The following is a 26,111-nucleotide window of genomic DNA, read 5'->3' on the forward strand; positions in this document are numbered from 1 at the left end:
GAGTCATTTGCTCACCAAAATCTTGCTTCAATTGTTGCTTCAATTGTCCTATCTGTTGATTCATTTGCTCACCAAAATCTTGCTTCAATTCTTGCTTCAATTGTCCTATCTGTTGATTTATTTGCTCACCAAAATCTTGCTTCAATTGTCCTATCTGTTGATTCATTTGCTCACCAAAATCTTGCTTCAATTGTCCTATCTGTTGATTCATTTGCTCACCAAAATCTTGCTTCAATTCTTGCTTCAATTGTCCTATCTGTTGATTCATTTGCTCACCAAAATCTTGCTTCAATTGTCCTATCTGTTGATTCATTTGCTCACCAAAATCTTCCTTCAATTGTCCTATCTGTTGATTCATTTGCTCACCAAAATCTTGCTTCAATTCTTGCTTCAATTGTCCTACCTGTTGATTCATTTGCTCACCAAAATCTTGCTTCAATTCTTGCTTCAATTGTCCTATCTGTTGATTTATTTGCTCACCAAAATCTTGCTTCAATTCTTGCTTCAATTGTCCTATCTGTTGATTCATTTGCTCACCAAAATCTTGCTTCAATTGTCCTATCTGTTGATTCATTTGCTCACCAAAATCTTCCTTCAATTGTCCTATCTGTTGATTCATTTGCTCACCAAAATCTTGCTTCAATTGTCCTATCTGTTGATTCATTTGCTCACCAAAATCTTCCTTCAATTGTCCTATCTGTTGATTCATTTGCTCACCAAAATCTTGCTTCAATTGTCCTATCTGTTGATTCATTTGCTCACCAAAATCTTCCTTCAATTGTCCTATCTGTTGATTCATTTGCTCACCAAAATCTTGCTTCAATTGTCCTATCTGTTGATTCATTTGCTCACCAAAATCTTCCTTCAATTGTCCTATCTGTTGATTCATTTGCTCACCAAAATCTTCCTTCAATTGTCCTATCTGTTGATTCATTTGCTCACCAAAATCTTGCTTCAATTGTCCTATCTGTTGATTCATTTGCTCACCAAAATCTTGCTTCAATTCTTGCTTCAATTTTCCTATCTGTTGATTCATTTGCTCACCAAAATCTTGCTTCAATTGTCCTATCTGTTGATTCATTTGCTCACCAAAATCTTCCTTCAATTGTCCTATCTGTTGATTCATTTGCTCACCAAAATCTTGCTTCAATTGTTGCTTCAATTGTCCTATCTGTTGATTCATTTGCTCACCAAAATCTTGCTTCAATTCTTGCTTCAATTGTCCTATCTGTTGATTTATTTGCTCACCAAAATCTTGCTTCAATTGTCCTATCTGTTGATTCATTTGCTCACCAAAATCTTGCTTCAATTGTCCTATCTGTTGATTCATTTGCTCACCAAAATCTTGCTTCAATTGTCCTATCTGTTGATTCATTTGCTCACCAAAATCTTGCTTCAATGATTGCTTCAATTGCCCTATCTGCTTTTTAATTAGGCCAGCTAGGTCATAGGAAGTGTACATTTCCCTATTGCCAGTTGCTTCAGGTGTATTTTCACTACCAGGAACACTCATTTTAGTATTTCTGAAATCTTTTCTTCCACTCCTTAATAAGGTATATTCCGTTTTGATGTATTTAATAAAATTACTATGTAACCTTAAAATTAATCTACAGTTACTTATTTACGAGATTGTTTATTTATCTTCTCACAAATCTCCTGAACTTCTGAGGCGGCAAACCACCAATTTATAACGACCACTAAATGTGTATTAGTATCAAAAACACCAGTTCGTAATTAGCTTAATGCTTGTTTTGTATATTTTTATGTCGTTATAGCCCTCAGTCCGTATATTTATATAATCTAAGTTACTGTTTTATCAAAATCTATCTAAACACTTCATTTAGATAGTACCTTTTTTTATTGTAGTACGTAATAAATTAAAAATTTATACACTTTTAAATATTGTACATGTATGTATCACATGATGGATTTTCTATATATTATATGTTCTTTGTTGCTATGACGACTTACAAAACATGTCATATCACTATCACAACAGAACATCAATCCTAATAACAGAAAAGAAATTACATTTATTTCTCTTTACATTTTCTTCTTCCTTTTGAACAGCTTGTGCATATTTTAAAAGCACATTTTGCCCGTAAATACAAGTTATTATATAAAAATTACAGAATACCGTTACAATCTCAAATGCTCAGATATCAAGAATGAAAACTGGGATCACATGGGTGTAGTGATGAGGGTGATTTACGTATATTTGCAACGCATACATATTATCAACACTTGCTGATCCATTGCTATATTAAGGTCTTTCCAATACATTTTAACAACAATCTATGTTGGGTAATTTGTTTCCTAGATATTTGCAGTAGTACCTAATTTCGTCACACTACCTTGTATTAGAATGCTGTGTAGGTCACTTCTTGTCACTTGTGGTATCCTGTAAAAAAAATCACTTTTGTCTACCTTGTACGGTTTGTTTCCTAAGAGAGTTATATTTATTCATCTACTCTCTCTCTCTCTCTCTCTGTATATATATATATATATATATATATATATATATATAAATGATATGTATGTATATATACAGAAGCGGTTGTTAAAAAATTAGAATAACATCATTGGTTGCTAGTAAGAGGCAAGAAATCTAACAAATAAGTTACTACACGATTTTGAAATATATGTATAAAATCATGTTTTAAACTGTTCAAAAGGTTTAAAACATATTTTTATTTATGTTTTAAAACATGTTTAAAACAGGTTAAACATGTTTTTCATGTTTTAAACACATGTTTTGTTCTTTTTTAAAAAGAAACTGTTTTTTTTCAACCCTAATATATATATATATCGTGTGGTACATTTTAATCTTTCCACGGAAATATCTCGAAAACAGTTGAACATAAATAAACTTAACAAAAACTCAAATAGGAAATACCATGAAGCAAATCGAATGGTGATGTCGCGGTGCCCTCCAGGGCCGCTCTTCAAGGGAGCCCGGGGTCCAACTTTAAAATTTTAAATGGAAACATGAATCGATTGACACCTCATTCGATAGGTCTTTAAAAACTAAAAGGCTATGCGACAAAAGATTTTTCATATCAGTCACCGCCAAGATATGTTACCTGTATCTAGTGATGAGCAAATGCAAGACCAAGACCAAGACCAGGGTACTCTTGGTCTTGGTCTTGGTCTTGCACTGGAACTCTTGGTCTTGGTCTTGCACACCCAGTCTTGGTCTTGCATGCAAGAGTCATGCAAGTCTTGCATTTAAGAAATCTCAAGCTTTTCATAGGTAAATTTTACTATAGATATAAGGGATAATAAACTCTACAATGCTCCATAATAACGGAAATATAATGCATGTTTCTAAATATATTAAATAATATAGATTAAATTTGTGTATCATGATAGCGTACAACATAGGTGATGGCCTTCCCTTTTTTAATGGGTGTCCACGCTTCACTACTTGTAAGATATGCCTAAATCAAAACGTTTCGTAATCTGTTTATATTTTTTAAGAGATCCAACTCTCCACTGGTTCCCAAATTGGGAAGGCTACCCCTGAGACGCATGAAAGAAAATCAAGACGGCACAGATTATTGAAATACCATGAATTGCAAAATTATTTTTACACACTAAAGGCGTCAGATATTTCTTTTCAACTACGATTAGCTAATCCTTGTATTAATCAAACTTCCAATTAAACATTGTGATTGTGTTTTACAGATTCCTATATTTATTCTATGGGGCAGAAACATTGACATTACGCAAAAGTGATGAAAAAATTGCAGACTTTCGATACATGGGCATGGAGAAAAAAGGGACGGACAATGAAAGAGAAAGAGTTTTAAAAAAATAGCAGTTGGGAAAAAAGAAGAATTTTAGATATTGTTAAGAGGAGGAAGAGGAACTGGTTAGGATATTGGCTGAGAAGGAACTGTATTACGAGGGACGTGCTGGATGGTATTGTGGAAGGAAAGAGAGGGAAAGAGCGAAGGAGAGTAGTTGAAGGAAGGTATTGAAACAGAAAATTGCTATCAAGACGAAGAGACTAGCTGAGGACCACCGAACGTCGAACCTTCTCAGTTGCAGCAAGTAACCTGCCAATAATGGCAGAATAGCTATTATGAAGATGATGATATATTTAGCAATATTGACTAAAAAAGAGAGGGAGAAAATTAAAATTATAATTATTATAACCAAACCTCTTCATATTTTAGAATAATTTGAGTGAAAACTGAAAATGATTCAACTGTCTGTCTTTTGTGTAAATTCATTCTAGGTAAATACCTTTGACCTATATTGGAAATATCGATTCCCGACGGGAGCTCATGTGGTTCGGATTCCACGTTAATCAGTAGGTCCACGTCTCATATAGCCTCGCTGCTGAAAGGGACGCTAAACTAAAATCAACTCAACTCAACTATATTGGAAATACAAAATAACGGCATCAAACTCCAAGTTATTTGAAGTCTCACTTGTGAATATGGATTACTAGCATCAATTACCCACTTCGTTGGGTTAAACTTTAAAATAATGATAATAATATATTTCGTCAGTCACTTCTATTATTAGTAAAGCGCTCTCTGATATCGGTCATTTTCGATTATTTTTATATCTCCTCCTCCTCCCCAAGTTGCGGGGCTGAATTTGAATTTAAACGACATTAGAAGTGTCACTGTTCGTCGCAAACCCCCTCAAGAACTAAGGATTCGGCACTAATATCGGCCATTTTCAATTAACTTATATATCTCCTTCACCCCCACGTTGCGAGATACGGCATGCATATATATGCATGCCGTATCTCCCTTCCGTATATATATATCCCTTCCTTTTCCTTTTCCTAGGTTCTAGTGAAACAAACTCTAAAAAACTTTCCAGGATAGAACCTCATACATGTTAAAAATTTGATTGAGATCGGTTCAAGAGTTAAGAAGTCACAAACTTAGTCATTTTTATTTTTATTTATATTGATTTTTGTACATCTCTCCCTCCTTCTCCTCCCCTACAATGCTCCGTCAAAGTGAACTGACAGATAACATTTCAGGTTTGAATCTCATGTATGTTAAAAATTTGATCGAGATTGGTCGTTTGGTTCAAGATTTATTAAGTTTTATTTATTATTTTATAACTCCCCCTTTCCTCTCCCTTAAGTTTTACCGTCAAAGTGAAATGATGAAAACACTCTCAGTCTCAAACCTCATCTATGTTGAACATTTGATCGAGATCGGTAGGCTGATTCAAGAGATTAGGAGTCACAAAAATAGTCACTTTCAATTTTATAATATAAATTTATTGTTATAGTATAATGTTATATCGTTCAACCCTCGATGTGCCGTATACCTAAGGAGGCTAAAAGTTATATTAATAAACAATTATTCAATGTAAAACTATCAGCCCATGAAAATCAAACTTGCGGTCACAAGTACTAAGTTTTGTCAATATCATGAAAATGTTATTTCGATATTAGTTTTAAGAGTTACACATTGAACATTTGCAACGGATGCTTGTCTCTCGGAGCCAAGGCCATAACCATGTAGCCGACACCTATGGTGTACGGTATTATCGATGTTCAATACTACATTTCTCTTTAGTTTTGGAAGAAGAACACCACTAATATGCTTTGGAATGAAATGAAGTATCTAGTTCAACCTCTCACGATTGTGCACCAAAGCTAAGGGAGGCAGTGATGATGAGAAATGACTGAAATGATGGAATGAAGAAAGTAGTAGGAAACAAAAAAATACCAAGGAAACCCATACACAAGGTGTTTGTCCTCCAAAAAAGCTCACATGGTGCGAAATGACACCTGTGTGGCTTGAAAACGAGTAATATCTACAGAAAACGCGAACAACCAATTCAGAAAACGACATACTGTTGCTATAAGCTACAGGGGCAAATCGACTCACACGGATTGCATAAACTACTGGGAACACAATCACTCCAGCAGCATTTTTACTGAAGCCAAGAAATCCATCTCCTTCTTTTTGCAGTATAAAAAATCAAGTAGTGCTGGCACTTGTGCAAGAATCTTGGTCTTGGTCTTGCAGGTATGGTCTTGGTCTTGGTCTTGCACCCTTGGTCTTGGTCTTGGTCTTGCATCGGGATTCCTGGTCTTGGTCTTGGTCTTGCATGCAAGACTTGCAAAAACTGCAAGACCAAGACTCTTGCGCTCATCACTACCTGTATCAGATAAAGTCCAGTACCACTCATATGAAAACGGTTTGAACAAAAATGAACCAAACAAAAGCTCAAACAGGAAAGCCATGGGGTAAATCGAATGATGTTGTTGCGGTGTTCTCCAGGGCCGCCTTTCATGGGGGCGCAGGCCCAACTTGGAAATTTTCAACGAAAATATGGGTCAAGTGATACCTCGTTCGATAGATCTTCATAGGCTAAACAGCGTTGTGGTAAAAGATTGTTCATATGGGTCATAGTTTTCAAAATGGTAGCCATTGTGCCTGTCTCAGATAAAACGTTCAGTAGGATTAATATGAAAACGGTTGAAGATAATAACGGATGAACACAGTAAAACTCCTATAGGAAATCACACAGGGTATTTATCATTCCACGCCTCGAAAAGGTTGCAACAGAGAAGATGATTAGAGTAAAAGTGCCGTAATGCAAAGGAGAAAATCTAATTCCTAGAAAATCATCGTTCCAACATCCTCCGTAAGTGGGTGAAGCGGGACGGGAAGGAACGGTGAAATTACAAATTAGAACCTTAGTTTTTGCAAATTGTATCTACCCAACAAAATTATCTGAAATGCGTTTTTATAAGAGATAGATGTCTGTAATGGAAAAAAGTAGGTAAAATTCTTGTTAAATGGTAACATTTATTTTGATTGCAGGCAATGATTTGTGCAAAAATGAATCAACTGAAATGCGAAACAATTCGTCGAACAATATAATTTTAGAACAATATGTACCTTTTTTTTTTTTGCTTAAAAGTCGTCTGCACAATATTGGTTCATTACAGTACCAGTCACTTGTAGACCCAAGTGTTTCAGATAACCCATACCTATTGCAAGTAAAAGTGGGGTTCTCATTTGAGATTTTACCATACATTCCCGCTTCACCCACTTAGGGAGGGAGATCGGAAAGATAATTTTCTAAGAATTATATTTCCTCTTTAGCATTGTCACTTATACTTTAATAATCTTTTTCTCCGTTGGATTATTCTCGAGGCGTGGAATGATAAATACCCTCTGTAATTTTCCTATACGAGTTTTATCTTGTTAATTTATCTCCAACCGTTTTCATATTAGTGGTACTGGACGTTTTATCTTATACAGGTACCATGTCTTGGTTAGCATTTTGAAAACGGTGACCCATATAAATAATCTTTTGCCACAACGCTGTTTAGTCTATGAAGATGTATCGAAGAGATATTACTTGACCTATATTTTCACTTAAAATTTCTAAGTTGGGCATAGGCCCACATGAAAGGCAGCCCTGGGGGACACCGCGACAACATCATTCGATTCAATATATATAAAACAATGAATACCGTGAGGACGGGGATGATTGAAATGCTTGACACTTGTGTTTCTCCCCCTCCTTTGTTTGTTTAGATCGAACAACAATGAATTTTGTTCTCCATTTCTGGTGCTCCGGAAACCTAACACACAAGACTTTAGGATAGTTCTCAATTTACATAAATGTAACATCTATTCCAAGTATTTATCAGTCCCATTTCAATCTACAGAAGATGTTTTAAACTCTATAAAGGGAAAAACCTTCATAACAATTATTGATCTTCTTAGTTCTTACTTTCAAATTTTGCTGCATCTTAAGAGCCAAAATATATGGCCTTCGAGCTCAATCATAACAGAAAGTCATGCGAATTTTTAAGGTGCACAATGGAACATAAGACTAGTTTTCAATCTTTGTCTGTCGCAACAAGAATGATTCTGGAAGGACTACCGGATAGGATTACAAGTTTTGCAGACGATATAATTAGAAGCGCTTACAGCTTTCCACAGCAGTTACAGGATTTAGAATTACTATTCAAGAAGCTCAGAAAACACGATTTTCGTTCATCACCCAAGACAACACATAGGTTACCAAGAGATTAACGTGTTGTGACACCTCGTTAGTGGAGAATGCACTAAAATATCTCCAAAGATAGCCAAGAAAATAAGAAATTTCAAAAAGGAAACTATAAAATGGATTCTCAAAAGTTTTATCGGTTTATGTTCATATCTTAGAGCGTATATCAAAGATTTCACAATAAAAGTCGAACCCTTCCAGCAATTAGTAACTTCCAAATCAAAGTTTAAATGGACAAAGGAGCATCATATTCTCTTCGAACAATTGAAAGAAGACATGTTACAAGCTACTTCACTCTCTCATTTCGACGATTCTCTAGAAATTCGTGTGTATAGCGACAGCAGCCAAATGCAAATAGCAGGAATACTCGCTTGCTATGACCCAAAAACTAACACAGAGAAGGTAGTTGTCTATTATTCTCGAAGAATGACAAAGACCGAACGGAGAGCTAGTATCTCCAAAAAGAATTATATGCGTTCATATATACTTTGCGGAAATTTCGCTACTTTCTACTAAATAGAAAATTCAATCTTTACGTAGACGTAAAATGCATAGCCACGTAGGAGACAGCACCCGATAAAGTTAGGATGTATACCAGATACAAACTATTCTCAGCCGATTATGATTTCAATATACAGTATTTACCAGGATCCAAACATCCCGCTGATATAATTAGTAGGCTTGAACAAACAAAATATATCAGGAAGGAAGAAGAGAATAGCGAAGAAAAAGGTGAAGATTATGATGCATTTAGATCGAATAGTCTTCAAGTTAATACTTTACAAGTCGAAACTAAAACCTTTCTACCAAACACTGCAAGAGAGCAACGTAAGGACATCATTTCTGTTTTAGAGGGTAAGAAACCTGACAAAATTTCCATAGTTAGATCAGCAAGATTTTTTGTCTCAAAGACGGCATATTATACAGGAAGAAAATCATCCTGATTATGGCTTATTATATATTTTATACATCCCGAAGTCGCTACCCAACTTGTGGTTAACAACCTTCCACCGCCAAGCAACTAACCCATAATTTGGTTTCTCGAAATCATATAAAACCACCATAAAGAAATTTTATATGCCGCACCTCAAAAACTATCTTGCTCACAAAATACGCTCGTGTCAAGACTGTCAAAGACTAAAAAAGTTAGCAGAAAAGAAACAAGCCGAACTACTACATCACTCTGCAGGAGATATAGCTACAACATGGGTATATGATGAACTAAGGCCATTCCCAAACAAAGGGGAACGAAATAAATACATATTAGTAGCTACAGAATTAGCTACCCGTTATGTTATTGCAAAGACAGTGGATGCCATAAATGCCGAAAATATAGAGAAATGTTTAGCATATGATATCGTTTTCAAATTCGGAGCATTTACAACACTGTATTGGGACCAACATCCAGTCCATGGAGCTGTTCGTTTACAACACCTGGCACGGAAGTACGATTTCACCTATAAATATTCACCAGCATATAATCACGCTTCGATAAGATTAGTAGAGCAAACCAAGAAAATTGTCTCACATTTTTTGTACAAGAACACCATATGGATTGGAAGAAATGGCTACCACACGTTATCTTTGCCATTAATATTTACATACAAGTTGGGACCAAATATTCAGCAAGTTTCTTATTAATTGGATACGAACCTAGGATCCCGACAGAATGTACCCTCGAATCTAAACAACATTATACAGAGTGACCAAAAATTCATATTCTTTATTATCTTTTTAACGAAATTTTTCAAATTCTGAAACTGATCATTCTCCTTTCCTTAGTTCTAATAATAATAATTTATTTGTCTCATCTTTTACAAAAAAAAAAAACTTAACTAACTGGCTAAACATATCTTTACCATTAGAAAGACTCAATTCGCCGGCGCCAACTACTAAAGTTAAGACTGAACCAATACAGACTACAAATAACGGATGTGACATAAACATAGATACCTATTTTAACCATTAGTGAACTGGTATACATTTAATAATTACAGTGATGACACTTCTGTCCACTCTGAGAGAACAGATAGTGACTGCTTTGATCCTGCTTAGATGGGACGGAAATATAGTGTTATTACCACTACATATATATCACAACAAATTTTCTCATGGTGATTTTCGAGTGTATCAAAGTGTTTATAGTGTTTTATAGTGTCTATACAGTGTCTCCACATGTATCAGTGTTGTGGTGCAAATAACTTTCATTAATAACAATTATGTATTTTCCTCAAAAAAAACCTTGCAGATTTTTTCAGTGTGGGGTTGTAAGGATCCCCATATCACGACAAAACACACGTGTTGTACAACACGTGTTATTGATTACAAACAATGAAGTAGACGAGAAGTCAACACGGAAGACACCGGAGGAAGCCGAATGGTGACGGAAGTAGTAATCGCCCCACTTGGCCTAACTTTGGATTATCCTCAATGAGGGGCCTCAAGGCCAGGGGTCAATGACCTAGGGGTACCTAGGACCACCCCCTCTAAATTTTGGCAGGGGTACCTTGGCCCACCCCCTAAATTTTGGCAGGGGTACATAGGACCACCACCCTTAAATTTTGGAAATTGCCAAATCTAAAAATTTGGTATGGTAGCCTAGGACCATAGTATGTACCTCTATCAGCATTGGGTGTCTATGTCGTTCCCTTTCATGGGTAAAAAATTGCCAAAAATTCAAATTTCGGGGGTTTTTGACCTAATTTATCCCCTTTGATGAGGTATTATTACCCTATATAGTTATATGGGCGTATACAGGGGTCCATTACCTTTTATAAGACATGGGTATATTAATGCACCCCTTGAAAAATTTGGGAGGGGTACCATGGCCCACCCCTTAAACTTTGGAAATTGACCAATTTAAACATTGGGTATAATAGTATAGGACCCTAATATGTATTATGATAAATTTGGGTGGTCTACCTCATTCCCTTCTAGGGGTACAAAATTGCCAAAACTATAAACGTAAGCAATACGTTGTACCACGTGTTTGGTTTTCGACCTAATTTATCTCCTTGGATGAGGTCCTATTACCTTATATGATTATATGGTCATGTATAGGTGTTCATTACCTATCATAAGACATAGGTACATTTGTGCACCCCTTTAAATTTTTGGGAGGGGTACCTTGGCCCACCCCTTTAATTTTGGAAATTGCCCAATTTAAACATTTGGTATTATAGTATAGGACACTAATATAGATCACTATAAATTTGGATGGTCCACCTCGTTCCCTTTTAGGGGTACAAAATTGCCAAAATTTTAGTACAACCACGTGTTTGGTATTTGGTACATTTTATCCCCCTTTGATGAGGTTCTATTACCTTATATGGTTATATGGTCATGTATAGGGGTTCATTATCTATCATAAGACATAGGTACATTGGTGCACCCCGGGAGGGGTACCTTGGCCCACCCCTTAAATTTTGGAAATTGCCCAATTTAAACATTTGGTATTATAGTACAGGTCCTCAATATGTATCATGATAAATTTGGATGGTCTACATCGTTCCCTTTTAGGGGTACAAAAATTGCCAAAATATAAACGTAAGTAATACGTTGTACCACGTGTTTGTTTTTTTGGTCCATTTTATCCCCTTTGATGAGATCCTATGATTACAAGGGGTCCATATCCTATCATAAGACATGGGTATATTGTTGCACCCTTCTTAAATTTTGGCAATGGGGGTCCACTGAAATTGTCCAATTTAAGCATAGTACAGGACCTCAATATGTTTCGGTGGTCCTATTTTCAAATTTTTAAGTACAACCACGTGTTCGGTTACTGACTCAATTTATCCTATTTGATAAAGTTATAAGGTATGGACGGTATCTCCTTTCAATTTGGTAGTACCCTTCGGGTGTAGTACGGTCACGTGATCAATGATTTGGTTTTGATGCGCGACGAGGTCCCTGGTCAATGTTCTCTAGGAATTAGGTGGAAACTTTGTCCAGGGTTTTCGTCTTATATCGCACAGTTCTTTAGGAGAATCTGATAACGTTGTATATGGAATGGACAATAAAAACACATAAATAAGTATAAATTGTATTTTATTCATTTTTCTGCTTTCTTCTTTTTCTTTCTTATTGACAATGTTTGTATATTGAGCTGGGTTTCTTCATTAGACCGCCTCCTCTTCTTGATTGTAATGATTTGTTTCCATGTTTTGCAGCATAGCACCCGTTTGCAAAGCTTCGTATTGTGAATTCTGTAAAAAAGAACGAGGAAAAAGATGATTAGTATAGAAATAGATGATGATTAAACAATACATTTGCAATGATAAATATGATAAAATTACCTGGAAGGTATATTGCAGCAGTCTACGATCATTAACCGTGGGTACTGTTGTGAACAAGTATTGAATTTCACGCAGAGATTTTCCTTGGGCTTTACAGCACAAATAAAAATAAGCATAATAACCACATACGGATGAACCAAGACTTTGCATTTGGTTATTATTATATTTATAGTACATACAATGAAGTTTTAAGAATGCAACATGTTGTGGTACATAAGGAGGAAGGCCATAGCTGTCAAAATATTCTCCAACACCGCGATGATCAATATAAATTGCAATCCAATGACTTCCTACTTTTGTGGATGGATCTGTATTTACAATCATTGCCAGAGGAAGAGAAATCCGTGAGGGCAACTCATCGCTTGCAAATACCCCGGTAAAATGATTTCTGAATAATGGACTACCGTGTAAAGCACTAGCTAATTGTAATGTATTCAACATCGTGAATGGAAATGATACATAACGTATACGTACCTTGTAATTTAAAAGTCCAGGATAATGTTGCGCTGGTGGTCGATCTCTAGGAGTGAGGAAAACTCTCCATACACAATACAGTTTGCAGGTGCTGCTAATTTCTCTTGGAAATGAACTTCCAATCGGATGGCGCCATGTCGTTGTAAATTCCAATAGTGACAATCTCCAGCAGAAGAATCGGGAGTTAGGTCAAATACAAACAGTGTATATCCATTTTTGTAGTCGGCTCTTGAAATTGTATTTCCAGTATTGGTAAAATGTATGCCAGAGCCTGAGAACAATGTGTGGTACGATGAAATGTAGAGATTTTCTTCAAAGTTGGGTTGCAATGGTTTTGAAGGTACAGCTTTTCCATCCACGTACAATGTAAAGAAATTAATGTTTAGATGTTGAAATTCAAATGGATTGGTGGTAATAGTTCCACTGGATGCTTCATTCGATGTAAATCCTACAATAATACGATTTGGCAATGTTCCCATAAACAGGTTATCAATAGTTTTGGATTGTATATCCTTCGGGATGGTAAATGATTTCATTTGAACCCTTGTCAGAGGATACTTTGCCGGTGTAGCTTGTAAAATTTTATTGTGTGCCAATTTAACACTAGGGCTGATGCTGACTTTTTTCACCTGCAACGATGCATCTAGAATATTGATTTTTGCATTGACACCACTTTCACCGGCCATGAGACAAAAGTTTGGTTTTGCAGGAATAAGTTTCACACGTAATTCCACTCCATGAATTAAAAATTTATCTTGATTAAAAATGTCACAATGAAGATGTCCAATCATATCGAATTTCATACTTTGTTTTGTCAGTTCATAGCGTTGTTGAAATCCTTTGTTCTCACTTGTGGTTGCGTTCATATGACCAGCCGTATCTTGAAACCACATTGCTGTTTGTAAATGTGTATTTTTAGCTCCATCACTATAATTGAGCAGTTTTTCCATGTACGAACGATATGGATGATTATGTGACGGAAATGAAATCAGTTTATTGTTCAAGTAGATTTGTACTTCACTAAACATAGCATTTAGAAAATCATTGACAGGTGCAATTGCTTTATCCGTATTGGTGAAGGAGGAACCATCTGGTCTCACAATTTGTGCTTGGATGTACAATAAGGTTTGTGGCAAATCAATGTATTCATCACTGCTACCACTCACTACAAATTCTATTGGTGAATTTTCAGCTATTGAACTAATTGGTTTGTAGCCTATAATACGATTGTCCAGAACACTGGTTTGCGTGGGCAACGTTGAAAAAATGTCCAATTCACTTTTTACACATTCACAGGATTGATGATGTAAGAAAGCCATCGTTGAATTAATCAAAAATATCTGGTGACGATGCCAATGATTTCTTCTTCTTCTTATGTGATAATTTACGTCTCTTTGTAGGATTGATGGTGTTGTTGATCGTTGGAAGGTCAACCTCAAACTGAGAGCAGTCATCCCATTTTCGTTTATGATATCCACTTCCCAGCATAGTTTTCAACTTATTTTTAGCTTTTTCTTGTAAATTTGATTTTGCCTCTTGCATCCGTTGATGAAACGATTCTTCCAGCGGTTGATTCGAGATCACAACATCATTAATAATATTGGCACCTGATTTTAATAATTCTTTTCCCACAGTTTTAGCTCCTTGCTTCACAAGTGGTAACACTGAACGAAATAAGCCACCAAGGAAACTTCCAATGCCATGTCCTGCTTGATAGGGACTTCCTACATAGACGTTGCCGATACCGGACAACGCTTGTTTTTGGTAGTATTGCAAATACGGATCAGTCATGACGACGACGACGGAAATGTAGTTTTGTACACACCGTTCCAAAGGTGAATGGCATCCGATGACCTGTGCTATCCCTTATATCGATTTGTATTTGCTCAAAATTCATTTTTTCCACCGGAACATAATGTGCAAGATTAAAGATTTGTACTGCATGACTTCCAAAAGTATGATTCACAGGATCCATGTTGACAATTCGTAGCAATGGTACCATTGTATCTCCAACAATGACAGATTCAATAATGTCACAATAGACGTACATTTGTGATGGTAAGCCTAATCGTACATCCGGTGTATATTGTCCCTTTTCCATATCTTTTAAATCACTTTTCGGTTCAAATCTAAGCATTAAACTAACACTTGGTGAAATTTGTACAGAAGTATGGATTTCCTTTTTGGGATGTCTTATGAGGCATATATTATTAGTTGCGTCATGAGATATAAATAAATTGGTTTCTTTATGATGTATATTAATTGCATGAATAAGATCCCGTATATTGTTATAATAGCGAACAGGGATCGTTACAACCTTCCACGGTTCTTGATCATTACTACTTGATGATTTGTAATATATTTTATTGTTTTCACTGTTAATGTTCAGCAAAGAATGTGGATAATGAATCTCTACAATTGCCACATCCCATTTCTGGCGAAACTCTACACGTCGTTGTAATTTCGTAATATATGAAGTCAATGTATTTTCTGGAAAATAATCCATGGAACTATTACTGGGAAGTGTAACGTAAAAATCTTGATCAGGTTCCATTCTTCTTCTTCAATGAAGTTGCAGGGATCCACGAATTGAATGAGGAAGGATATCCTTTCCACTGGACGAGATACTCCTTTCTGCGACCTTTTGTTCTTGTACGTAATATTTTATCGATGAGGAACGTCGAAGGGAGCGGTACTGGTTGTAATTCTTCTCTGTAGAAAACACCATCGATGAGTTGATGATTTAAATCCTCTAGTCGATACACTGGTGGGTTTCTTGGTACAATGGCTTTTACTCTGAATATTTCCCAAGTCCAGTTCTCGAGGTAACCCTTGTCAAAGATACGTTTTGTTTTACTTATACGAACAGTATCACCAACAGATAAATCCGTATCTTGTTTTGAACGTTGTAGCTTTTTGTCGTATAAGTTATGCCACACCTCCAGTAAATTGTCCTGAGAAACGTTTGCAGGTGCCATTTTAATACTGGAATGCCGACTTTCATTGTATGCTTTTACAAGTAAAGGCAATACTTTGATGTAATTGTATGTTTGATATTTGGTAAAGTATTTCCACATACGATGTTTCAATGTCTGATTAAATCTTTCTGCGATGCTGGCTTTAATATCTGGATCCTTTGTTGTAACATGTTGCACGTTGTGTTTCCTGAGAAACTTTTGTACTGTCTTGTTGGTAAATTCAGTTCCTTGATCACTACGTAGTACAATTGGTTTCCTGTCCTGGAAAATCATTTCAAATGCATTCACTATATCCTCGGCACTTTTTGATTTTAGTGGTACAGCCCACCCGTACCGACTAAACACATCAATCACTGTAAGAATATAGCGGTAATTGTCATTATAGTTTTGAAGTGATTGTAAATCATTTAAATCACATTCCCATTGATCATCAATATTGTTGACAAGATAAAAATCTCTACGGAAACGACGACGTACAGGACGGTGTAACGTGTAGGTAGGTTGTTTGTTTAACCAAAGTTTTATTTTGGCTAGAGGTATAGATTTTCCTGTAGCTTGCCATAATTTCTTTGCAGTAGAAAACGATGCAGGATGTGCTGGATTGTAATAAATGGATTTCAACTTTTTGTTCATGGTTTGTACGTTGACCATTGTGGAATAATACGTTTTCTTTTTGGTCGGACTTCTAAAACATCATCATCTTCTTCTTCTTCTTCTTCTCCGGAAGAAAATAATTCAGGTGCCGGTTTTGGTGGTGCAGATCCTTCAGATGCTGTTGTACTATTATGCTTGACAATATAGTTTAATCTTCGTGGATTACCAATCAATTCTTGAGGTGTGTTTGACGATGCAAGGTAGTTGCAAAACAATTCCCAGCCTTGAGGATTAGAATGTTTCCTCGGTCGAGTCACATCACACATTAAATCTACAATATTGGATCCATGTAGTTTATTATCGTTGATGTACACTGTTCCTTTATGATCCCACGTAATTGCGTCATCTTGTTTTAAACGACGGAATAGTAGTTCGGCTTTCTTACGATACTTTGTGGTATTGCGGCTAAAATTTCTTGTTTCGTGCTATCGTCAACATTCGGGACGTCACCATCAGGTTTCATTGATGTAATTGTAAGTGGTATTGGTTCTTCTTGTTTACGTATCACATAAAAATATTTCTGTAATATTCTATTGTACTGATTCCATTTTTGTTCATCACTTGGATACGATGTATTCAATATAGATTGCATTTCACGATCGAGATTAGATTCTCGATTTTCACTCACACGGGATGATGATGCATGCATTCGTTGAAGCATTTCTGGTGGCACTAAAACCATCTTCTTGCTATGTCCCATGAAGTTTATTGTTTAAACAAAATACTGGATAACACACTTCCTACAATAGGTGCAAGTAATGCAGGTAAGAATCCTCCTTGTTGTACGGCTAAATGTTTCTTCTTTTTATCCAATGATTTTGTATTGTCTACGAGATAGCGGAGCGTGTTCTTGTAACGCTTTAATCTTGACTTCTGCGCACTTGTCAGTGGAACATTGCCTTTTAAGACATTATAACAACATTCACAAATACTATGAATTAATGAAGCGTCTGCATTGGCAATAATAGCTTTACGCAATCTTGGTTTAGCTTTGTGCAGAGCACGTAGCAGATCAGCGTGTTTCACTGTAGGAGACATCGTGACAGACTAAGTCATTCTTTTCACATGCACAATAATTTAAACATGTTTTGTTGGTACGTAAACATAATGATGCAAATCGTCGGGAAAAATATTTGTACGAAATCGCATTTCATCGGGTGTATCTTGTTTAAGATCCATCAGTAAATAACCATGTGGATTTCTTGTTGCGTCTGCATAACTTTCTTGTAGAAACAGTGGATGCTCAGGCATGATTTGATAACTCATATGCTTGATTTGTGACTTGTCACGTGGATTTTTAAACAACACCAAATACGAACAATTTAAACTCATATTTCTATTTGCTTTACTTTGATGAAATACATTTTGTGTTATAAAAATCACACTAATATTTCGATGATGTGATCCTTTTGTGAACATATCAACAATATCACTATTCACTTCTCGCATATGGTCATCAATAATAATCAAATGTGGTCCATCTTGAGGCTGAAAATCTTTCATTCGTGGAAGTCCTTCGTGAAATTCTACTGGAACTGGCATTGTTGCATACACGTCTTGCCATTCTGCATAATACCAGTATATCTTACGAAATTTTGCATTGATCATGGTTGGGAGATGTGACAGTAATCGCTTCACAAAATACGTTTTTCCACACCCACTAGGCCCTGCGAGAATACAGGTAAATGGATGTTTCCATTGTGTATCCATGATGAACACTAACACCTTGTTTCAAAAATGATGCGTATTTAAAGAGAGTACAAAAATTCTTGCACTCACTGGTGTGAAAAGGAAAGAAACAGTTCATCTGTTTATCGAATAGTTGAAAACCGTTTATTTGTTAATCGAATAGTTGAAAACCGTTTATTTGTTAATCGAATAGTTAAAACCGGATAAAGTTTAACGGTTAACCGTGAAAGCTGATCACTGTTTGATTTAAATTCTAATTGAAAATTTTTCGTTTGAAATTTGTTTTGAAAATTGTTTCAAAAATTTTTGTTTGAAAATTTTTTGTTTCAATTTTTTTTCAAATTTTTTCGTTTGAAATTTTTTTGTTTGTAAATTTATTGTTTCAAAATTTTTTGTTTGAAAATTTTTCGTTTCAAATTTTTTTGTTGAAAATTTTTCGTTTCAAAATTTTTGTTTCAAATGTTTTCGTTTCAAAATTTTTCGTTTCAAATTTTTGTTTTGAAAAATTTTTTAGTTTCAAGATTTTTGTTTAAAAGTTTTCGTTTTCAATTTTTTGTTTTGATTTTTTTTTAGTTTGAAAAGTTGAAAAAAAAAGTTTTAAATGCCAAGAATCTTGTTCAAAGTTTCCGCCTAATTCCTAGAGAACATTGACCAGGGACCTCGTCGCGCATCAAAACCAAATCATTGATCACGTGACCGTACTACACCCGAAGGGTACTACCAAATTGAAAGGAGATACCGTCCATACCTTATAACTTTATCAAATAGGATAAATTGAGTCAGTAACCGAACACGTGGTTGTACTTAAAAATTTGAAAATAGGACCACCGAAACATATTGAGGTCCTGTACTATGCTTAAATTGGACAATTTCAGTGGACCCCCATTGCCAAAATTTAAGAAGGGTGCAACAATATACCCATGTCTTAGGATATGGACCCCTTGTAATCATAGGATCTCATCAAAGGGGATAAAATGGACCAAAAAAACAAACACGTGGTACAACGTATTACTTACGTTTATATTTTGGCAATTTTTGTACCCCTAAAAGGGAACGATGTAGACCATCCAAATTTATCATGATACATATTGAGGACCTGTACTATAATACCAAATGTTTAAATTGGGCAATTTCCAAAATTTAAGGGGTGGGCCAAGGTACCCCTCCCGGGGTGCACCAATGTACCTATGTCTTATGATAGATAATGAACCCCTATACATGACCATATAACCATATAAGGTAATAGAACCTCATCAAAGGGGGATAAAATGTACCAAAAACCAAACACGTGGTACAACGTATTGCTTACGTTTATAGTTTTGGCAATTTTGTACCCCTAGAAGGGAATGAGGTAGACCACCCAAATTTATCATAATACATATTAGGGTCCTATACTATTATACCCAATGTTTAAATTGGTCAATTTCCAAAATTTAAGGGGTGGGCCAAGGTACCCCTCCCAAATTTTTCAAGGGGTGCATTAATATACCCATGTCTTATGAAAGGTAATGGACCCCTGTATACGCCCATATAACTATATAGGGTAATAATACCTCATCAAAGGGGATAAATTAGGTCAAAAACCCCCGAAATTTGAATTTTTGGCAATTTTTTACCCATGAAAGGGAACGACATAGACACCCAATACTGATAGAGGTACATACTATGGTCCTAGGCTACCATACCAAATTTTTAGATTTGGCAATTTCCAAAATTTAAGGGGGGTGGTCCTATGTATCCCTGCCAAAATTTAGGGGGTGGGCCAAGGTACCCCTGCCAAAATTTAGAGGGGGTGGTCCTAGGTACCCCTAGGTCATTGACCCCTGGCCTTGGGGCCCCTCATTGAGGATAATCCAAAGTTAGGCCAAGTGGGGCGATTACTACTACGGACCTCACGAAAGGACCCGAAGAGGACAAATAAAAGCGCAACCACGGAGGACCCTGGCATCAGTCGACCAACTGATCACAGCCTATCCTAAACCCTTGAGGCTGCTATGAAGCTAAGAGGATCACCTTAAACAGCACCATACTTCGCAAAGGCTGCTATGAGCTGAGGTTTCCTAGAACCAAATCCTTGAGTACCCTACAGGCTGCTGTGTAGCTAAGGGGTTACCCGTACACAACATTATAATCTGCAAACCTTGGTCATTGTAGAGAAACTTTGTTATTAGAACCTTTGTAGACACAAAAGACTTAATTTTATAATAAAATTGGTGAAGGAATAAATCCCACCCTGTCCATTATTTAGTCTCTACCTATAAATCATTACAATTTATAGTGTGTCCCAGGAGGAAGTGGCAATCCTTTGAAAAATCGTAGTATGGATGATTCTAAGAAAAGAGTTGATATGAACATGGATCCAATTCTTAACGGTTTGAAAATTACAAATTATGAACGATTTTTTACTTTATGCTCCTAATTGCTCACCCTGTGGGTCTCTACAGAAGTAAGACATAGCGCATTTGAGAGATGATGGAATAGTCTTTCCTATGGTGTAAACGGGTTAGTTCCACTGGAGTTGCAAACTAATATATTGCAATTGGAGCTTCGTAATGAACTTCATAAAAAGAATTACGATCTTTCCTCTACAAGTGTGTTTGCTTTTCTAACACTTCCTTTTAGGAACATAACACGTTATTATTTACAGAAAAAAAAACACAACGAGACCGTATTGTAGTATTTGAACCTTTCTGAGTGTGAGTGTTCCCCTTCGTTGTTCATGATGAGTAAAATACTTAAAATTGCGGCTTTTAAAATTTGTTCTTTCTGGATAAAGGGGACCTAAGGACCGGTCCTACTCGGACATCCTGTATATAATTAACTGACAACAATAATAAACAAGAAATATATTAAATCAATAAATTTAGCAAGAATACTTAAATTAACTATATATTGCATGAGACGCTCACACTTAAATTTTCCAAAACATGCTGAAGTATAAGAATGATACTATTTTATCTTACATTGTATCAATGTGCTGTACAAAAAAGGACAAAAATCAGTAAAAATTCATATATTCATTTCTTTTAATAATTAAACATAGTGTTGAGAGAAAACGAGCATCTCCGATAGGCATACTTTAGTTTTTTTTCGGAGATCAAAATGTGATTGAGGAGAAGTCCATAATTTCCCATCAATTCGCAAACGGAACCATGGGCGCACGAAGAAAACTTTCCTGGGGGGCATCTCCCTAGTTGCTACATTACGTTTGGTATTTTTTTTATTTGTATTAAGAAAAATCTTAAGAAATTTAAGTTGTTTCCGTGAGCTAGGGGAGGCCGACCCATGCTCGGAACATATATGTACACGTAGCCTACATACTTATGAAGATATATGCTGTACAGTGGTATACACAGAATTTCATGAAAGAGATTTAAAGTACCGAAGTTTATATCGCTATTAGGCCTATATTTTAAATTCTATAATTCTATAATCAGACTTGTAAAGCAGGCCCGCAACCAAAGAGGGGGCCTAAGGGGCCTGCCCCCTAAACTTTTCATGGTCCCTCCAGACCTCAATACAAAATGTTATTATTAATACAAAAAAAAAAAAAACATTTTAGACATTTCTAAGAGAATTTTCAATCACTTGGTCCCCTATGTTCTTCATGGCCGTCCCAAACCTCTGTAGCTGGTTGCGGGCCTGTTGTAAAGTAGGGGGCTCCAAGTCACGTTTTCTTACCTGGACGGAGGTTACACGAGATAAGTCAGAAGACCCAAACTTTTACATTATCTCTATTCCTTAAACTGGAAACCAATATGAATTTCCTGTATCATCATTTGTTTTTATTTATTTTTTTGAAATGTAAATTCAAAAGTATCAGTTGTTTCTGTTGTTTAGGAAAAACAAAAATGGACCCTATCTCACCTGGACGAACTCGGTGACCTGGATGTTAATATCAACTCCACAAAATTACTAAAGTATTTTGTAATAAACTTCGTGGTGTCAACTGCTTAAGAACAAATATTCATGTGTTTAATTACCGATAAGATAATCATAAATCAAGGTACACTCATGTCCAAAATGATTGTCGCATATCTATAACTATCTTCTTATAAGAATATAATTTGATAATGATTTTGCAGGATACTTTTAATACTGATAGTATGTGTATAATCGGGAAATGTATATTTGTGGTGAATTTCATAGGAGAAGAATTATAAACACGAAAATTAGAATGATTAAAACAAAATGTTAATAATTGGACATAAAAGTTTTATTTTCGTTTTATTGTTCTTATTTACTGCTCTTTTGACATGAAATTTGCCACATACATGCCTTTGCCGATTGTACACATATTAACATTATAAGAAATACCGGGCGAATTCGTTATCAAATTATATTCCTACAACAACATATTTATAGACATGCGACAATAATTTTGGACATGAGTGTACCTTATCTTGAATATTTGAAATATAATTTCATGAAATACTTCAGTTTAACGTCCTACGATTATGTTCTTTAGGCTAAGAGTGAAGCGAGTGAATGGTGAAGAAAGACTTGATAGAATGAGAAAATGGGAGGAAACGGGAGTATCCCAAGAAAACCCTCGAACACGATGTTGTCCAAAACAAATTTACTTAGCCGGAGCTAGAACCAGGAACGCCACGCATCTGAGTTAAGCGTTCTACCACTGAGCCACCGTGCTCAAAATATAATATCGCGTTTTGGTCTTTCCATAATGAGAAATAATACAGTGGTTTGGAGCACAGGCCATACAGAAAAATTTATCAAAACACTATGTGGACTCAACGGCATCTCTTATATTCTACTCAGCAAGTTTTACAGGCTATCTTAATTATATTTTAATGATTCCCACATAAAGAAAAAAAACATGCTTGTTTTCTGTTATTCTCATGCACTTACAATTTGATGGGACTTGCAGTTATTTTTAGTGCACTGTAGTGCTTTGAAATGAAATGAAACCTTTCCGGTTTACGTCCCTCGCTAAAGCCGGATAAGTTAAAGGAGACAGTGATGATGAGAAATGAATGAAATGTTGAAATGAATAAAATGGGAGGAAACGGGAGAATCTCGAGAAAACCCACTATCAGGATATTTTGTTCACCACAAAGCCCACTTGACGCCAGCTAGAATCGAACCAGGGACCTCACGCACCAGAAGTAAAGCTCTACCACTGAGCCACCCTCTACTGTAGTCCTTAGACACACACATACACACACACACACACAAACATATGCACACATAATAAGATAGGCAGAAAACGAACGATTCAGTAAGAAAGAGTTGAGTTTGAGTTTAGTGTCTCTGTTCAGAAGCGAGGCTACATGAGACATGGACCTACTGATTAACGTGGAATCTGAACCACATGAGCTCCCCCGGAAATAAAACCTGGATCCCCCACGCTAAAGGTTAGTAAGGAAGAGCAAGAGGACAGAGTCACGTTAAGATTACATTTGCAGCCTTATGTGTCCTCTACTTATGTATGACGATTTCCGTTGTCTCCGGGTCGCACCGTGGCTGTGGCTGTTTGGGTTACGGGGCTCTCAGGGTGATTACGTTCATACGGGTCAGACCGAGGCTAGTGGGTTACGAGTTTAATTGTTTCCAGGTCTTCTGAGTGACTTACAACGAAAAAGTGAAACTGAAATGAAATCTTCAAGTTTTTGGCCCCACGGTTGTACCGATTAGGCTAAAGGAGACGGTAACCAATGAATCACATGGAGAGGAAACGGGAGAACCCCGAGAAAATTCACACACACGGCGTTTGTCAACCACAAAATTTACTTGGAGAGAGCTGGTACCAAAGGTGAACACACTACCACTGAGACACCGCAGCCTCTGGGTTACAACGAAGTTCGATACCTCCTTCACCACTGACATACGCTATCTTTTTAAAATTAAAACTTATGTAAAGTCTGAGAAAATACGGCAACTGTAACTCATAATATAGGCTGAGATTGAAAAATGATATCTTTCAGTTTAACGTCCCACGATTATACCCCTTAGGCTAAGGGAGATGACGATTAAGGCAGGTGAATGATGATAGAAGAATTGATGGAATGATAATGTTGAAGGAAACGAAAGTACCCCTAGAAAACCCACGGACATGATGTTGTCCACCACAAGCTTACTTGACCGGGTATCGAACCAGGGACTTTACACACAAGACGTAAGCACTCTACCATTTTTTTTTTTTTTTGCGTCTTCAGTAACTTGTTTTCACCTAATTATTACTATGCTTTTACTACATTGTACTCGTTTCTCCAGTAACCAATAACGGCAAGGATATGAACACACAAACATCGAGTACAGTTAAAATTACGAAGGATCTCCCACCGGAAATCGAATCCGGAACCCCGTACATCAAAGGCACATATGCTAGCCACTTTTTATTTAACCGAACGTGTCTCACTAGCTTTGCTTAACTACTTATTACTAGGTTTTACTTGCTTTACTCTCTTAATTCGTTTTTGTATTAACCTAGAACGACTGAGTCACGAACACAGAAACATCGAGGAATCGGACCCGGAACCCCGTACACCAAAGGTGCACGTTCTAGCCACGAGACTATCGAGAAAGACTACCATTGAACCACCGGCTGAAAGTCAAGTCGAAACCCATGGGAGCAGACATGAGCCCTCTATCAATAACCCGATTATGTTAATGTTTTTCTGCTTTATCATAAATACATGTCATTGTACTTACAAAAGAACCACCAATGATGTTAAGCATGACATGCCTTCTTTTCTTAAGTTAGGTAAAGTTCCGCCGTCCGCAACGCACAAACACAGCACATCTTCTTCAGCACAGTAAAGAAAAGTTTTGAACTTTTACTGAAAATCAACGTGGACGTTCACTTCCCAACTTCCATGTTAAGTAACTCCCACTTTGTTAAGTAACAAACAGAGATAGGAAAGAAGTCCGTGTTATTAGCGTAGCATGTTCTCTTCTAGTCCATTGCCTATCTAAGACTAACACGCGAAATGAGTGCACTTTGACGTGCATGCTTTGTTGGTATTATTATTATTGATCCTCTCTCTCATGGGTGGGGTTAAATATGTGATCATCCCTGATAATAATACTAATACCAGAGCACGGATTAAAATCAAATAAACAATGTCTCTACTATTCACTACATTTCCGTGCGTGACGACGATTTCTTGCCCATAAATCGAGGAGATAACAGTAAATTATTATATTGGGTTGTATCATAAGTTCGTGGCATTTTTTCGTAAATGTTTGTAGCTGTCAAGAAATATATACAATTAGTGGTATAGGATGGACTTAGTCAAGGGAAGGTTCAAAAACTCATTTTCATTTCCTTTTAGGCCAAGCGTAATATAGTAAATCATTATTTCTCCATAACACCTTCCTCAAGGGGGTTAAACTCCAAAACTTCCTTCCGTATGCTAATGTATAGAATGAAGTATGTGTCTATCCGCACTAAATTTAACCACCATCAAGATTGACCTTCTTTCAAGACCAGCTTTACCAAAATGACCGGTCTGTCAATACCCTGAATGTGCAAATACTTAATACTTGGCAGGCCAATATATTTAGAACTCAGTCCTTACTATCTACAGTAAGGTGGAGCGAAAAAAATCAAATTTTCAAGTATCGAATCCTAATAGGACTCAAAAGTTGCGTATTTGCGTGCTAATTAATGAAAAAATAACGAAAATAATCACACTTTGGATCTTCAGTTCGCGCAAATGACCTAAAGTTTGAAATAAAAAAAAGACAAAAAACTCCAAAATTTACCTTTACGCAAGGAATATACAGATTACTTTTCTTTATTATTTCTACAGTGTCTGAGCACTTTATTTTAGTTGTGTGAGGTCATGTTTGTTAATAATTAGTTAATGTGGTGATTTTATACATGTTATTTTCATAATGATTTTGCAGTTCTTTGTCCATTTGGTAACTTTTTTTTCATGAAATAGAGCAGAACTCACCACGAGGAGGTTGCAATTCGAGTTCCACCCACCCACACCCTACCCAACTCTCCTATCAATTAGAATGTGCTAAATTATGTTGA

At 36.3% G+C, this 26,111-nt stretch overlaps 1 protein-coding gene across 1 annotated transcript in view; it reads right to left on the reverse strand.

Moving 5' to 3' along the window:
- LOC145681426 (glutamate-gated chloride channel alpha-like) overlaps window positions 1–24,913 on the reverse strand; it is a 130,832-nt gene extending 105,919 nt beyond the window's left edge. Inside the window, exon 1 of the mRNA XM_081753072.1 lies at window positions 24,779–24,913. Coding sequence (XP_081609198.1) covers window positions 24,779–24,810 — 32 coding nt within the window. The 5' untranslated portion in view covers window positions 24,811–24,913. The remainder of the gene's footprint in view (window positions 1–24,778) is intronic.
- Window positions 24,914–26,111: the final 1,198 nt, after the last annotated feature.

Source organism: Thermobia domestica, chromosome 3 (assembly GCF_964235325.1).
Source record: "Thermobia domestica chromosome 3, izTheDome1.hap1.1, whole genome shotgun sequence".
Taxonomy (NCBI): Eukaryota; Metazoa; Arthropoda; class Insecta; order Zygentoma; family Lepismatidae; genus Thermobia; species Thermobia domestica.